The following is a 17,086-nucleotide window of genomic DNA, read 5'->3' as shown; positions in this document are numbered from 1 at the left end:
AAAGACCTCCTTCAAAGACCGCCTCGACAACAATGCACACGACAGCAAGGAGCTCTTCAACAACGTGAAGGAACTATCCAACCCTAGCTCCAACACCAACGACATCCCGCCGTTGCAAGCCCTGTGCGACTCCCTCGCCACCTTCTTCCACCGCAAGAAAACAGACATCCACGACAGCTTCAACACCCAGACATCCCCAACTGACAGCAACACAACAGACCCTCCGCACACCATCAACCATGTCCCCTAGCTAGCCTGGACCAGCGTGAGCATTAATGACACCATCAAGACCATGAGCACAATCAACTCCGGCTCTCAGTCATACCCATTCCCCCACCACGTCTTCAACAAAGCAGGCAGCTCCATCGCACCCCACCTACGCAACATCATCAATCTCTCCCTTGAGACCGCGACCTTCCCAGAGAGCTGGAAACATGCCGAGATCAACACCCTACTCACAAAACCCAAGGCAGACCCAAGAGACCTCAAGAACTTCCGACCCATCTCTCTGCTCCCCTTCCCGGCCAAGGTCATTGAGAAAATCATTAACAGACAGCTAACCCAATACCTCGAAGAGAACAGAATCCTGGAGCCTTCCCAGTCAGGGTTCTGCAGCAACCACAGCACCGAGACCGCTCTCATCCCCGCCACCGACGACATCAGGACCCTGCTAGACAACGGGGAGACTGCAGCACTCATCCTCCTAGACCTCTCCGTCGCCTTCGACACCGTCTGCCACCGCACACTACGCAAACAGCTCCACACCGCAGGGATCCGAGACAAGGCTCTGAAATGGACCACCTCCTTCCTCTCCGGCAGAACCCAAAGCATCCGCCTCCCCCCGTTCCATTCCGAAGCCTCCGAGATCATCTGCAGCGTACCCCAAGGATCCTCCCTCAGCCTGGCACTGTTCAACATTTACATGGCCCCGCTTGCACACGTCGCCCGAAAGCACAACCTCAACATAATCTCCTACGCCGACGACACTCAACTGATCCTCTCCCTCACCAAGGACCCCATCACCGCCAAAGCCAACCTCCATGAAGTATTGAAGTCCATCGCCGACTGGATGAAGATCAGCCGTCTCAAGCTGATCTCGGACAAGACGGAGGTCCTCATCCTCGGCTCCAACCCGTCAGCCTGGGATGACTCCTGGTGGCCAACGGCACTGGGGGCAGCCCGACCCCCACCGACCATGCACGCAACCTGGGAATCATCCTCGACTCAGCGCTTTCAATGAGCAAGTAAGTCAACGCCGTCTCCTCCTCCTGTTTCAACACCCTCCGCATGCTCCGCAAGATCTACAGATGGATCCCGACAGATACAAGAAAGACAGTCACCCAGGCCCTCGTCAGCAGCAGACTCGACCAAGCTCATCAATCGACTACAACGCATCCAAAACGCCTCGGCACGACTGATCCTCGATGTACCACGACACGGCCACATCACCCCCCCACCTGAGAAACCTGCACTGGCTCCCTGTCAACAAGAGGATATCCTTCAAGCTCCTCATCCACGGACACAAGGCACTCCACAAGACCGGCCCAGACTACCTCAACAGACGGCTCTCCTTCTACGCCCCCAACCACCAGCTACGTTCCGCCGACGTCTCACTCGCCACCGTCCCACGCATCAGAAGAACACCACCAGCGGGAGATCCTTCTCCCACCTTGCCGCCAAGACATGGAACACCCTCCCACTGAGGCTACGACAGACCCAAGACCTGCTGACCTTCAGGAGGACACTAAAGACCTGGCTGTTCGATCAGTAGCGGCCCCCACCTCCCCCCCAGCGCCTTGAGACCCTCGCGGGTATGTAGTGCGCTTAACAAATGACTGATTGAACAGCCGGTCACGGACGACACTGGGCAGTTTAGCTTTGTTGACTTTAGCTTTGTTTAGCTTTGTGGTGGCGTTCTGTTGTGTGTTTCTCGGTGATAGTGGCAGAGGAAGCCTTTGGTCACCAGCTGTGAGGGACGGTGCATGGTGTCAGCGAGGAGATCTGAGGAGCGTCTCTGCACGGGGCCCATTGACGGAGAGGGATAGCACGCTTGAAGGATCTGCGTGTCCTAGAGGCCATCCGCCTCTTAGAGGATGCAGACCGCACTGACATGCTGCGGCCCGGCGTGAAGGTGAGACCCTCTAGGAGCGCAGCGGTGGCAATCGCCTGTCAAACGCCCGTGGGGTGGGAAGCGGGGCACTGTTGCGCGGCCTACCTTGTGTTTAGGGAGGGGGCGGCACGGCCCAGGGAGGGGCAGGGGATGCAGGGGTGAAGCGGGCGAGGGGGGTGGTGCCCACAAGCGGAAACGTGGCAATAAGAGAGGTGCGGTGGTCCCAGAACAGGGGTGGAGCGGTGGGGGGATTCGCCTGCCCTGGAGAACAGCAGGGGGTCTTACGCTTTGCTTATTAATAGCACGGAAGAGGGGGAAGGGGCAGGGGAGGGGGCATGGGGGACATGGGGCATTAGAGGGTCTGAGAGAGGATGCCAGGGGCATGGAGGTACAGGCCAGGTCGCGTAGTCTTGGTGTGGGGGAGGGGTCAAGTGGGAGAGAGGCGGGGGCTCTCCAAGAATATCGGGTTGAGGGAGATGCCGGGCGACGGGTGGGGGAGAGGCAGGGGGGCTGGGATTTTCTACATTGGGATCCATGCCGGCTTTGGACGTGGGGGAGCGGCGGGGGAGGGTGTCTGAGGACCGGCGCAATCGGTGGCCGGCTGCTGGGGCCTGGGGAGAGCCGGTGGGATCGTCGGGTGTCGTGGGGGTGCATGGGTGCCGGGGGGGCCCGGGGGGAGGCGTGGTCCGCCGGGAGATGGAGTCCTTGGTATGGAGTGACGGGGAGAAAAGTGCAGGTGGTTGGGGGGTGGGGCGCTCAGGGGAGTGGGCCTGGGGCTTGGCGGTCTACCCAGTCGCGGTGCAGGGCCATTCATCCGGTGCGGTGGGGGTTGGGGGGATTGGGGGGCTCCCGGGGGGACGCTGGTGGGTTTGAAAGCTTAGGGGACAGGTTTAACCCCAGCATGTTGGACTCCACCTCTTTCTTTCAGCAGGACTGCATGGTGAGGTGCTCGGGAGGATGGGCCAGCTCTGCCTCATGCAGGCGGTTGTGCTCCCACGAGGGACCTGACTGTAGCATCCTACAGGAGGCGGGCAGTAAGACCCCGCCAACCCCATCCCGACGAGTCAATGCAGCCACCGGGGAATGGGGGCAGAGGTCCGTCAGTTCAGATCGGGACCCGGAGGAGTGGCGCACAGGGCAGAGGGGAGAGAGTTTGGATTTGGGTGACCTGCTCCGCTCATGTAGGGAGCGGGTAGGGCTGAGCAGGCTGGAGCTCTCAGAGGGCGGCCTATGGCAAGAACGCATGGGGCTAACAGGGCTGGAGTCTGAGGTGGACGGCCCGTCCCAGTTGGATTACACGTAGGGAGCGGGTAGGGCTGAGCAGGCAGGAGCCTGCGCAGGGCGGCCTATGGCAAGAACGCATGGGGCTAACAGGGCTGCAGTCCGAGGTGGACGGCCCGTCACAGTTGGATTATGATGAGGAGAGTGTGGTGGAAGGAGAAATATTGTAGCAGAGGCGGGGGAGGGTTAGGATGGGGGTATCGGAGTAATGCTGTTCCTAGTTGCTTGCAGTGTGCGCGAAAGAGACCCAAGGCGGAGAGAGTGACGACCCCCCTGCTCAACTGGTTAGGCGGCGGGATCCAGTGCGGACGCCGACCTTGACGCCAGGTAAGTCACGCAGGACAAGGTCTCGGTCGGCACGGATGCGGGGGGAGGAAGAGGAGTGCGTTTGAATAAAGGAACGAACGTGCGGGACACAGGGGTGGGGCCGGAGGAGATGGGTCTAGGTGCGACGGGGGAAAGGCGGATGGGGGAATACCCAAGGAGGGCAAGGATGGTAAGGAAGGTAAGCAGAGTCATGAGGTCCAGGTGCGCAAGCTGCCGAATATGGGCATTACGAATCCCTTGGGGGCACACCTGTCGTTGGCCACCAAGGAGAAGATATGGAAAGGGGAGTAAGTGGATATCTTAAAGCTCCTGCATCGTGAGCTGACGGCAAAGGAGGGGTCTAAGGAGGAGGAGCTGGAGTTGGCTAAGCGGCCAAGGGTGCCCCTGAACATTGAAAATTGGTCAGCTGGTTTCTTGATTTTTGCCAGTGTGTACTGCGAAAAGTACCCGGACCGGTCTGTCGTGCTGTTTAAATACATGGACGTGATCCGGAGAGCGCCGGTCATGTACGGGCGTTACGCATGGTCGCACTATGACGAAAAGTTTAGAGCACGCTTGGCCTGGGACCCGGAGGCGAAATGGGGGGAAATCGATTCAGATCTACACCAGCAGACCATGGGGTGGGGCAACGTTTGGCAAAACGATATAAACCGCCAGCGGTTTACTGCTCGCGCCTCGCCCCTTTCAGGTGGGGTGGGGCAGGGAAGGAATACGGTCAGTGCCACAGTGGGAGTGTGTTGGTACTACAACAAGGGCGCTTGTGCGAGATAATATTGCAGGTTCCGGTGCGAATGCTCCAAATGCGCAGGGCGGTACCCAGTGGTGCAATGCTGGGGGAAGGGAGGCGGTAGTCAGGGTCAGCAGTCCGCGCCGTCAGGGCAACAGTCAGGGGCAGGGGAGGTAGGGGAGGACAAGGGTCTCTGGGGAAAGGCTCATACACCAGTTAAACAGGACCGGCAGGAAACCTTCTTGGCGTCTTATCCACGGACCGAAGACACAGGACTGCTTCGGCAGGGGTTTCGGGAGGGTTTCCGGCTGGGGTACGAGGGTCCGAGAGCTGCCAGATGGGCCGAAAATCTAAAATCTGTCAGCACACACAGCGGTGGTACTGGATAAACTGGGAAAGGAAGTCTGGGAAGGGCGGATGGTGGGGCCTTTTCAAGTGACCCCTATTCGAGACCTGATTATCTCCCCTATCGCAGTGGTGCTAAAGAAGGGGCCTGGACAGTATCGGCTGATTCAGCATCTGTCATGGCCGGAGGGGGCGTCGGTCAGTGATTACATAGCGGCTGATCTGTCATCGGTTTCTTACTCCTCCGTGGACGTGGCAAGCGGCTGGTTGTGATGGTGGGGACAGGCACCCTCATGGCAAAACGCGACATCAAGTCAGCTTTTTGACTGCTTCGGGTACACCCGGAGGATTTTCAACTATTGAGGATTCAGTTCGAGGGGTCCATCTTCGTGGACAAAGCTTTCATCTCTTGCGCTTTGTTTGAACGGTTCAGCTCCTTTTGCCGTGGCTTTTTTCGTGGCACACGGGCAAAAAGACAGTGACGCACTACCTGGATGACTTTTTCCTGGTGGGACTGCCTGGTTCGGTGGACTGCCAGCAGCAGCTGGACAATTTCAGAGAGCTCATGGGCTACCTGGGTGTGCCCCTGGCACCAGAGAAGTCACAAGGTCCAAGCACGGGCTGTCATTTCTGGGTATAGAACTAGACTCTGTAGCCATGGAGACCCGTTTTCTGGGAGATAAGAAGGTGCACATGCTGCAGTTGATTGACACCATGTTGGCCAAGCATTAGGTAACGGTACGGGAAGTGCAGGTTCTCTTAGGGCACTTGAACTTTGCGTGCCGAGTGGTGCGAGCGGGGCAAACCTTTTGCAAACGTCTGGGCGTGTCCCTGCTCGCTTTGACACTACCGCACCATCACCTGCGCCTGTCGGCGGGTACGAAGGAAGACCTGCGCATGTGGCGTGCGTTCTTGGAGTGATTTAATGGTATTCCCATGGCCCCCCCCGGAGGAGTGGGAATGGGACGCGACCATCTCCTTGGACGAGGCGGGGGTGGGTGGTTTTGGACTGTATTGGCAGGGGAAGTGGTGCGCTGAGGTATGGCCCCCACAGTGGCAGAACGGGGAAGGAGCATTGTATTTTTGGAACGGTTTCCCCAGCTGGTGGTGGTGACGGTGTGGGCAGGGGAGCTGGCACACAAAAAGGTGATTTTTAAGGTGGATAACATGTCGGTGGTACATGTCGTGAATAAGCCGTCAGCCAGGGACCCACAGGTGCGCAAGCTGTTTAGGGTATTTGTGCTGCAATGTTTGGAACATGACATTTTGTTTCAAGCCCGCATGTGCCGGGGGTGGACAATGACATTGCGGAGGCTTTGTCTCGTTCACAGTGGCAGAGGTTCCATGGGCTAGCCATGGAGGCGGACGAATGCAAGATGCCGGTGCCGACAGGAATGTGATCAGTAGGAGAGAAAGAGTTGCTCAACTGGTAAGAGGGTCAGTGGCCGTTTCAACGTGGAGGGCGTATGAGTAGGCTTGGCGGGACTTTTTGGACAATGGGGCGACGCGGCTAGACAGTCATGGGTTGAGGGGCTGAGCATGTGGTGCACTTCATTTTGGCAATAATGAACAAAGGAATGTCCAAGTTGACGATCGCGGGCAAGCAGTCGGCCATAGCATTCATGGGAAAATTGTGGTGAGGCTATTCACCGTCGGTGGGTGAACTGGGTGCACGTTTATTGGAAGGATGGGCGCGGGAACGAGGTGCCAATGCCTCACTGCGCCGCCCATTACGGCGGGGATTCTTGTCGGCTTGATAAGCTCATGCCGGAGATTTGCCGCAACAGAGAGGAAGCTATTCTGTTTTCCACGCTAATGTCGCGGATGTATTTCGGGGTTTTTCGGGTGTCAGAGCCCCTGGGGACAAGAGGGAAACAGGGGGTACGGTGGGGGGAGGTGGAGTTGCGGACCATGGAGGTGGCGGTTTATTTGCGGCACTCGAAGACTAATCAACGGGGAGTGGGGAAATGGGTTGTCATGGGATGCGTGGCGGATCGGGCGGTGTGCCCCGCGTTGTGGGGTGAGATGCCGGCGTCCCGGGCGAGTGATGAGGCGGGTGAGGTTGTTCGACGGGCCGAGGGTAGCCAGGTGTCAGCGGCACGACTACTTTGGGTTCTGCGGCACGCCCTTCACGCTATGGGTGAGAACACCAGACTGTTTGGGATGCACTCCTTTCGTATAGGCGCAACAACAGACGCGGCAAAGAAGGGGTGGGGGAGGGAGGATTTGATGCGACTGGGGTGCTGGAAATTGGACTGTTATAAGACATACATCAGGATGCGGGGTTTCAGGGAGGAGAAGGCTTAATTTGTTGTCACTTGTCTCACATATGTGTCTTTTCAGGTGTGGAGGCGGGACCGACCATAGCAGCATTGTCCATCCTCATCTTAGGACACTCTATCATGAAACAAGCGGAGCGATATGAATGGGACAAGACCAGGAATTTGAATCCAGCATTGGATCCTAGGCTTTTCGTTGTTACTGGCAAGGGAAGAGGGGCATCAGGTGGCATGAGTTAATTCCAGAGCTGAGTAAGGTAGTTAAGGGGGAGTTTGCCCGGATGTTCTGGTTATTCATTTAGGGGAAAAGGCTTAGCGTTGCTGAAACAAATGAAGCAGGATTTGCTGGCGATTCAGCGGCAATAGTCTGGTTGCCATGTGATATGGTCTGAGTTTATACCGAAGAGATATTGGAGAGGAGCTGAACGGTCGGTGGCCATAGAAAGGGCGCGAAGGAAGATTTATAGGGTCATGAGAGTTTTTTGCGACAAAGAAGGGTTTGGAAGGAGGGAACGTCCGGAGCTGCGCTATGTGGAAGTGTATTTCTTCAGGGAAGATGGGTTGCATCTGTCCTGCTATGGCATGGAATTGTATATAGTGCAGTTGAAGAAGGCTTTGGACAGAGCGATAGGGGTGTGCAGATACCCAAAGCGTCAGGAGTCCTAGTGGGGTCGACTTTCCGGGTGGCTTTTTTCCTGGTCAGTTGTGGTATAATGATGTATAGTTACAGCTATGAAAGAACATAAGAAGTTTACCTAGTTAGGTAGTTGTAGAAAGGTTAGGAAATTGCAAGTTGTGTTTATAATTCTTCCAGGGGGGAACACGTTTAGGGGAGGGGGTGGGGGATAAAGTAGGAAGACAATATTTAGTTAGGTTTAGGTTTGACGGCACAGGCCAAGGGAACTTGTATTTAAGGTGCACCTGTTTCCAATAAAGCTGCATTTTTCACACCATCAAGCAGTCTGTGGTCTGTGCTGCCCAACTTTTTGGCCCAATAGGGCATGGGGGTGGTGGCCGACCAGCGAGAAGCCTGTCCCCCCGGGGTTTTTTGGGCCGGGGGTCAGCCAGAGCCCATTGGGCTGGTTGAGCTCCATTGGGCTGGCGTTGGGCTTGGGTTGGGCTAGTTTTGGGCTTGGGCGTTTTATAACCGGCCATCTTGTGTCACTAGCCACCATTTTGGTGTTTGTGACACAACAGCCGGTCAGGGAGGATACTGGGCAGTTTAGCTTTGTCCCGCCCTCCCTCCCTAGGGAACGAGCTTCCAGCTGGTTTTTGCGGGGTTTGTTGTTGGATAGCTCATTACTTTTTCAGCTAGGTAGTTTTCTTGGGAGCAGGTGCATCGGGGGGAATTTTGTATTGGTGTTGTCGCTGGAACAGGTGCTGGTGTGGCGCGCTATGTTTCTTTGGGGCATTTTTCCTAGGTCAGTTGTGGTATAATAATGTATAGTTACAGTTATGAAAGAACATAAGAAGTTTACCTAGTTAGGTAGTTGTAGAAAGGTTAATAAATTGCAAGTTGTGTTTATAATTGTTGCAGGGGGGAACATGTTTAGGGGAGGGGGTGGGGGGTAAAGTAGGAAGTGAGGTTTAGTTTTGTACGGCACAAGCCAAGGGAACTTGTATGTAAGGAGCACCTGTTTCCAATAAAGCAGCCTTTTTCACACCAACAAGCTAGTCTGTGGTCTGTGCTGCCCCCTTATTGGCCCAAAATAGCGATTTCGCTATTTGGGTCCGCTAGTTACAGAGAAATTATAACTTTGAAAAATGCACTAAAGTGCATTTTTCAAAGTTGTAGGTTACACACACACATGTCCCTGGGGCATGTGTGTGCGTAACATGTGTGCACAGCTCAACTTCAGGGGTGCAACAGGGTGTCCTTTTGACACCCTTGCACCCTTGAAATTGAATGCGCAATTTCCCATTCATTCCCATGGGCCTGTAGGCCCATAGGAATGAATGGTAAGCCATTCCTTAATTGCGACTCGCAATTTGCGAGTAGCAATTAAGGAATGTTTAGGAATCGCTATTTTTATAGCAATTCCTACATGCATAGGCTTTTGTGATTCCTTAATTGCGATTCCTTAATAAACGCAAATAAGGAACCGCAAAAGCCTACCTTGATGCATGTGCCAGTTAAAGTCTTACTTTCTAGTAATGGTTAAATAGTATTTTTCTACACAAGAACTTCTACACAATAAAGACAGCATGGCATACGCCTATGAGTAAATTCAGACGTGATGAGTAGAATGGATTAACCTAAACCATTTGTACTTTTGGTTGAATTCTAATCCATCACTCTTTTGCTCAGTTTGCCACTACAGATAATGATCAACAGTTTGCAAATCAGCCTCGGTCCTTCTACAATAGGAACATTCCATTTGAAGCTAGTATGTTTGCACTGTATGTGAGTATAATCAAATTCAGACCAATGTATGGCTGACTGGGCCTCATTAGTGCCGCTCTGCATATGGCCTATGGCACAATGGACTAGGGCGTCCCCATTTTGATGCAGCCATCATGATAAGCACTTAGGCCGTCTCACTTAGAAAAAAAAGTGATGAATGGAGTGCTAGATTTAATCTAAACCATTGGTAATTAATTGGGATTGAATTCAAGTCCATTGTCTTTTGTTGACTTTTAAAGACAGACAGTAACCAACCGCATGGTATCAATCTGAGCCATCTTCCAGTAGTAGCAGCCAAGACCTGTTTCGTTTTTCTCAGTGAAGCACCATAGATGCTCACTCACTGACAGCAGCATGCTATTTATTACCACTGTTCATGCAGAGAGAGGGGCATCATGATCCTCACAAGGCTCCATCTTTTGTGAATCATGGCCCCTTCCTCAAATGATCCATGGTGATAAAAGGGATATTATATTTGCCACTTTTGCACATTTTTGTAAAGTATGTGGTACTGGTGTCTCAGGGCCCGATTCACAGAATGAACTTAAGACTCAATCCTAAACTTACTACTATTTTGGTATTCACAGAATGCACTTACTACTTTTAGCATTCACAGAATGAACTTACTACTTTTGGTATTCACAGAAGTTAGGATGTTGTCTTAAGTTTGTCTTAAGACAAACTTAAGACAGACTTAAGACAGACTTAAGACAGACTTAAGACAAAATCCTAACTTAAGTCTGTCTTAAGTCTGTCTTAAGTCTTTCTTAAGTTTGTCTTAAAACAAACTTAAGACAAAATCCTAACTTCTGTGAATACCAAAAGTAGTAAGTGCATTCTGTGAATACCAAAATAGTAGCAAGTTTAGGATTGAGTCTTAAGTTCATTCTGTGAATGCCAAAAGTAGTAAGTGCATTCTGTGAATACCAAAATAGTGGTAAGTTTAGGATTTAGGGCCAGATGTAGGTAAATCTATTTTACCGACACTTAAATACCGAATTTTACCGATTCGGTATTTAAGAGTCGGTAAAATAGATGTACCGAGATGTAGGTAAATCCAGATGTGGATTTACCGATTCTTTAAAAGTCGGTATTTACCGATTCGGTAAATACCGACCTGTAATGCTCCATTCATTCCTATGGGCTTTGAAGCCCATAGGAATGAATGGGGCATTACAGGTCGGTATTTACCGATCGGTAAATACAGATTTTTGGCAAGGGTGCAGGGGGTGTCACTTTGACACCCTCTAGCACCCCCAAAAAAGGTTCGGGGGCCATATGGCAGGCAGACCTGCCCTAAGGGCAGGTCTGCCTGCCATATGGCACAGGTGTGCATGCACACATTTGCATGCTCACCTGAATCGGTATTTCACCATCAAATTGAATTTGATGGTAAAATACCGATTTCTTAGGCCTTGTGGGACTCATCAGAGTCCCACCTACATATCGATTTTACAGAATCTGTAAATTTACCGTTCTGTAAATTTACCGACCGGTATATTTACAGATTCTGTAAAATTACAGATCGGTAAATTTACAGAACGGTAAAATTACCGATTCTGCCCCCTACATCTCAAATTCCTTTTACCGGTCGGTAACGGCCGAATTCGGCCGTTACCGACCGGTAAAACCCTACCTACATCTGGCCCCAAGTCTTAAATTCATTCTGTGAATCGGGCCCTCAGTAGATAATAGTAGCATGCTTTGTCTCTCTCAAGAATCCATTCTGACTTGAAAACTTACCTTGCACTTTTCCTTGGTGTTCATGCATGGTATGTCAAGATAGACCTTGCAAATAACATAGCCCTTCAAATATTGCGGAACAAGCGTTGCTTCTGTGCTCTGGGCAAATGCCCAAGTTAAGGATGCAAAGGCTGCAGAGAAAATACAAATCAGTTCTGTCCAAAAGCCCACGTATGCTTTCTCTATATACACCCTTAACCCTACCAACTTTCCCCTTCCCCAGAATACATGCTTGAGGTTCATAATAATCAAGGGGAGGGAGGGCAGTTTTTTAATGACTTTTGACACATTCTAATACATCAGCTGTTGCTCAAAATAATACAGAGCATATCAATTTTACATACAATGTACAGAATCTGTCCCTTTTATGAAGAAAGCGAAATCATTTCTTAGAGATGAATTCAACACCCAGAAGATTTTGGAAAAATTCTCAGACAAACTCTGCGGCTGTTGATCAAAATGATACATACAATTATATAAAATTATCCCTGGCTTTTTCTGAAAAATTGCATGTATTCTTGTAGTGGGTGATTGCTCCATCCAGTTTCAGAGAAGCTTCCTAATACTAGTTAATACTTACCACGGCAGAAATACCAACAGTGAGTGAAAGTTCTTGCTTTCTTCATGATGGGTAGAAAGCGTTCAAGGATTAAACCCTCAGAATACTTCATTGTGGACACTGTGAGGTGACAACAAAAAACACAGCTCAGACTGGTTGCATAGTGGAGGCAAAAGCCTGTGGTGCCCGGATGTACACAGGTGCCACAGCAGAGATGGGAGTCCTGTAGTGCCCTTCAAACTGAAACATACAACAGATAGACCTTAGGACTGGGATGTACTTTGAACTGAATGGTTTGCGTTGCTCCCTGGGCGGGAGGAAGTCTCCAATTGCACTCCTTTATATTTCAATAAAGTATTCACTCTTTTAAATTATTTTCCAAATCAATTTTATTCATTGTTGCTTTTTATTCCATTGTGTCATATTACTTTCTTCAGTAATACAAAGATGTGTTCTTTTTACACATTAATGCCTTTTCATGCCCAAAGGAGTGCAATTGGAGACGCCCTCCCGCCCAGGGAGCAACACAAAACGTTAATTGAATTCATCCTCCTACTCAGGAGGATTTACCAATTTGCACCAATGACAATAACACCAATTGAAATAACCGAAGTACATGGGAATGCTATGGTCCTTCCCCGTTTGGATCCAATATATGTACTTTGAACTGACATGGGTGGGACAATATAAAGGGAGAGCCTTGGGGTGTACATTGAAGTGAGATGGATGGCCCAACAGAGAAACGGTGCAGCCTTTGGGCTTCCTTCGATCTGACACAGGCGGCACACAAGATTTAGAAGAGTATTTGTTTAGGTCCTTTCTGGAGACTAGCTGTGTTTCCTTGTAGGAGATTCTGGGAAATAGACAGCCAATTCCCTGAGAGTCAAAGTCTAAAAGGAGGTTCTTTTTATTCTGTGATCTCACAGTAGTATCTGGCTACTGGTATTTCAAGTACAAGAGGCCATACTTGTTAGAAGGGTTGCTCATGAATTCCCTAGGCCCTGAACCTGGGAGCATCAATTTCCCCAACATTAGAGGTCAGAAAGTAAAACTGAAGTGGGAGGGGGAGGGGGTAACGAGTAACAATGATATCACAGAGAGAGTACCAAATATGCGGAGTAAAATTCTGCCAGAAATTGTATGGATCAGTAACTTAATCTAAAATGTTCAAGTGAGACAAGCAAAGAAAAGTACTAAGTGGAAAAGCTGAAGCTGAGAACCAGATTGGATTATACATTTCCGAGAAGCAGGCAGTAAGCAGGCTGACGGCCCAACAGTCTTTATCTGCTGTTAAACCCTATGGTTCTAAGTTTAACTGCCAGAACTACTGATGTTGAAATTTCACAGTGCTGCACTCTCCTAACCGGAGACCCATGTCTGTAGCTATCACTACCCCATTGTGCTTTGAATATCGTCTATCTTGGATTGTGTGATCATTGTACCAATAGTGTCCAACAGAACTTAATCCATTTCCCACTTCACTTAGCATGGTCTTCCCTGATGTAAGGATCTCTCAAATGCCAGGCAACTTACCGTGACCTTGAATGACTCGTTGGAGGCACAACGCAACATATGGATGTGGGATGGCCTCCATCTCAAAAAGACCCAGGATGTCCCTAAGTACCACGTTGGGAAGCCAGCGAGCAAGTTCCACCATCACTCTGCAGCCGACTTTCTCCACGTCTGTGAACTCAGACAGCTGTTCAAGATTATGGGAGATTAGTTAGCAATGAAGACCGACTACTTTAAAAAAACAATCCCTAGTATCAAACCGGCAGACCATAATCTTTAATTCTGTAGAATGTAATATCTAAACGTGAGGCTGGGAACATAGCTGTTGTCAAATACTAAGGGGGAGATTTTCAAACCACAAAAGAGGTGCTAACCAGCGTGAATACTTTTTTTTGCTATTTTCTTTCCAACGCAAAACATGACTTGTGCTGGGAAGCACCCTATAAGTTGCGTTACTTTGAACTGAGGGGGCATTACATGAGTGGTACATGGGCGTTCCCATGCAACCACCCAAGCCTTTTGATGCAAAACCATATTTACAAAGATCTGTAAACATGGTTTTGCACCAAAAGTTAACACCCCTTCAAAGAGGCGCTAACAGGAGAAATGCTTTAATTTCTATGTGCTTTTCCAACTTTCCATGCATGCTGCACATATGCAAAGTGGGAAAAGCTTTGCATCATGCCTAGCATAGTATTTTGTACAGGAAGGGTACCCTTTCTGTACAAAACCTATGCTACACTCATGCACGCACCCTCGCGCTGCAGCGCTAAGGTGTGTTCATGGTGCACAGCTGCTGAAATTAGTGCCGGCATAAGAGAAAGGGGCGGAGAGAGCCCTCTCCTGCTCCCGCTCAGTCACGCAACGTAGAACAGCGTCGCTGGGGGCTGCGCTGCGTGACTTTTTAAAAAGATCCCCCTAACTGCGGTGCCAAAAATCCCTGAATATGATGTCTATGACTGCAGTTGGAAGACCGTGAGCAGAAGATCCATCATCAGTAAACCTTGAATACAGTGTCAGAAGGTAGAAGGCCTGAGTAGCCCAAGGAACAATGCATGTATGTGTGTGCTGCATGGAGTAACTGCACTGCAATACTGAAATGAGTGCAGTGTGCCTTTTAAGATAGATGGTTTATGCAGACCAAAGCACATACCATTTATGTGTATGTTGCATGGAGTAACGCATTGCAGCGATGAGCACTTAGGATATTATTTAATAAGATGTTTCACAGGTGCACTCAAAGCATACCACAAAATTACTCAGATCAAGTGTTCACACATCCCTTAGTAAATTCTATGTGCCTGAGTGCTGAGGAAGAAACATCATAAGATCTAGGAATATTATATAATCTACCTGAGAATCAAGACATTTGCCTATTTTACTAATTCAGTGGGCTTATTCTTTATGAGGGAAAGAATCCTGTAAACAAGATTGAGATGGGCAGGATTGCTACTCCTCACTGCACTCCTCCTCACTCCTCATCTCTCCTTGCCTCACCTCGAAAAGGGGATGCTAGTCAAACAAGTGATAAATGAGCCCACTGCAGCGTCTGGGATGTGGAGGAGGGATAGTTTTGGGGGAAGGTATCTTGTCACCTGAAGGATGGCAGATATGACTTGAGCAGTTGTTACTGGGTTTTTTGTTTGTCTCTTTGTAAGAGTAGTGAGTTCACTTATCCTAGACAGTGAAGCTTATTATCTATAATTTCCTTGACGAGGGGAACCTCAAATGGGGCTGACACAGGTCTATATGTAGGTGAGCCTGCCAAACATCTACCTGACCATTTCTATGCATTGCAAACTTGTTGCACAAATTGACAGCCAAAACATTCACAAGTATATAAAGGTATAACTATTGAGTATTTCAGCTTTGTTAAACTCCACATACACGTACCTATGACATTTGTATCTTAATCGTACATGAATGTTGAATTAATAGTAAATCAGCACTTACCAATTTATACTTCCACAATATTTTATTTTTTTATATTTTTGTTATGATTTTCTTGTAGCAAATATTTCGGTAGTTAATATTGTGACATACAATCTTCTATGCAGCTAGCCTACTTTAGATATATTTTATACCCTATCAATGCATTAATAAATGCTCTGACCACTGTAACATGGATGTATGAATAATCAGCAGTAAATGTTGACCTTAATTGAAACTGGAATGGCATGGTAAGCAAAAAAACGATAGATTTAGGCCTAGATCTCTGTACTGGGGTGAATGTATGACATTGTTCTGCATTCTGTCCATCACCTGTTGTTTTTGCATTTGTCACCCCGAGTGGGACGGGTATGCTCAGACGTGAGTCCCGTGCTCTCCATGCCACTGGAATCAAGCTATCCAGGCTGATGAGGGCTGAAAGCCCGAAACCGGTCCTTGGATGCTTGTTTCCAGTCCAGGGAGGACCTGGCTTGGCAGTTCGAGCTGGCCTTTTCCCATGGGGCACAGGGTCAAGACTGATTTGCATATGGCTGGGTTCAAACTGGAATGGCATGGTGAGCAAAAAAAACGATGGATTTAGGCCTAGATCTCTGTACTGGGTGAATGTATGACATTGTTCTGCCTTCTGTCCATCACCTGTTGTTTTTGCATTTGTCACCCCGAGTGAGACGGGTATGCTCAGACGTGAGTCCCGTGCTCTCCACGCCACTGGAATCAAGCTATCCAGGCTGATGAGGGCTGAAAGCCCGAAACCAGTCATTGGATGCTTGTTTCCAGTCCAGGGAGAACCTGGCTTGGCAGTTCGGGCTGGACTGTTCCCATGGGGCACGGGGTCAAGACTGGTTTGCATATGGCTGGGTTCAAACTGGAATGGCATGGTGAGCACAAAAACGATGGATTTAGGCCTAGATCTCTGTACTGGGGCGAATGCATGACATTGTTCTGCATTCTGTCCATCACCTGTTGTTTTTGCACTAATGAGAACTGCCGCACATCCATCGTCTAGGTATTCCTAATCATGTCTAACTCATGGTGCTCCTGTGGTGAGCTAATTGCCCCGTATCTCTGAAAAGAATGTGTAAAGTCAGAAAGTTCCTGAATTTAGATAATCTGGTAGAGACTATCACAATGTTTCCAAATTTGTTATTTAGAACCATCTACTTCTCTAACTCCACAAAAATAATTACATTAAACGGTGGAGAACTAGTCCTGCCAACTTATAGGATAAACATGTGTTATCAGTGTAGGGGTCAAACCATATTCTGAAACATCTGAAAATAGCACTTATCTCTTGCCCCTTGTGCTTCTAAGGGAATTAGAGCCCAGATCCCCACAGAGATGACAGTTCGACCCTCAACACCTCCATACTCTCGCCACTGAAACGTACGCCCTCCAGAGACATGTCAAAATGCCTAACTCGGCATGGAAAGTCAACTCGAATTAATATCTCCATTGAACTATATATCCACAATCGGCATAACCGATCGTTTAACTCACTTGGAGAGTCAACTTGCTACTGTATCAAAGGGTATCAACAACATCAGTAAGATTCTTAAAACCCACCCTGCATATGATTGACATTCAAACCGACCCTTCTCCAACATCACCAGGCAACCCTTATGTTTATCTCAGACCCGGATGAACAGCTGGCACACAATTCCCCTCGATAACCAATTTCACAGGCTGAAATATCAATCCCCATGATGTTCCTAAGGGAGACGATGGATCTAGCGAAAACATACAACCCTACAACATCCCTGGACACCCCCACCTTCAAGATACAGGTGATTTCTGGATTAGAATGAGACCTTAACCCTCCTTAGTTTGCCAGGCCACCAGCACAGTACAT

General features: G+C 49.4%; 1 protein-coding gene across 1 annotated transcript in view; it reads right to left on the bottom strand.

The window, feature by feature from the left end:
• The window catches only part of LOC144762718 (uncharacterized), a 186,055-nt gene that overhangs the window by 127,366 nt on the left and 41,603 nt on the right, over positions 1 to 17,086 (bottom strand). The window contains exons 4-6 of the mRNA XM_078647967.1: positions 13,309 to 13,474; positions 11,797 to 11,895; positions 11,217 to 11,347 (exon numbers count right to left, since the gene is read on the bottom strand). Coding sequence (XP_078504093.1) covers positions 11,217 to 11,347; positions 11,797 to 11,895; positions 13,309 to 13,474 — 396 coding nt within the window. The remainder of the gene's footprint in view (positions 1 to 11,216; positions 11,348 to 11,796; positions 11,896 to 13,308; positions 13,475 to 17,086) is intronic.

The sequence above is a fragment of the Lissotriton helveticus genome, chromosome 6 (genome assembly GCF_964261635.1).
Source record: "Lissotriton helveticus chromosome 6, aLisHel1.1, whole genome shotgun sequence".
NCBI classification, from domain to species: domain Eukaryota; kingdom Metazoa; phylum Chordata; class Amphibia; order Caudata; family Salamandridae; genus Lissotriton; species Lissotriton helveticus.
The sequence above is the reverse complement of the archived record's forward strand: the minus strand, read 5'-3'. Positions and strand labels throughout refer to the sequence as shown.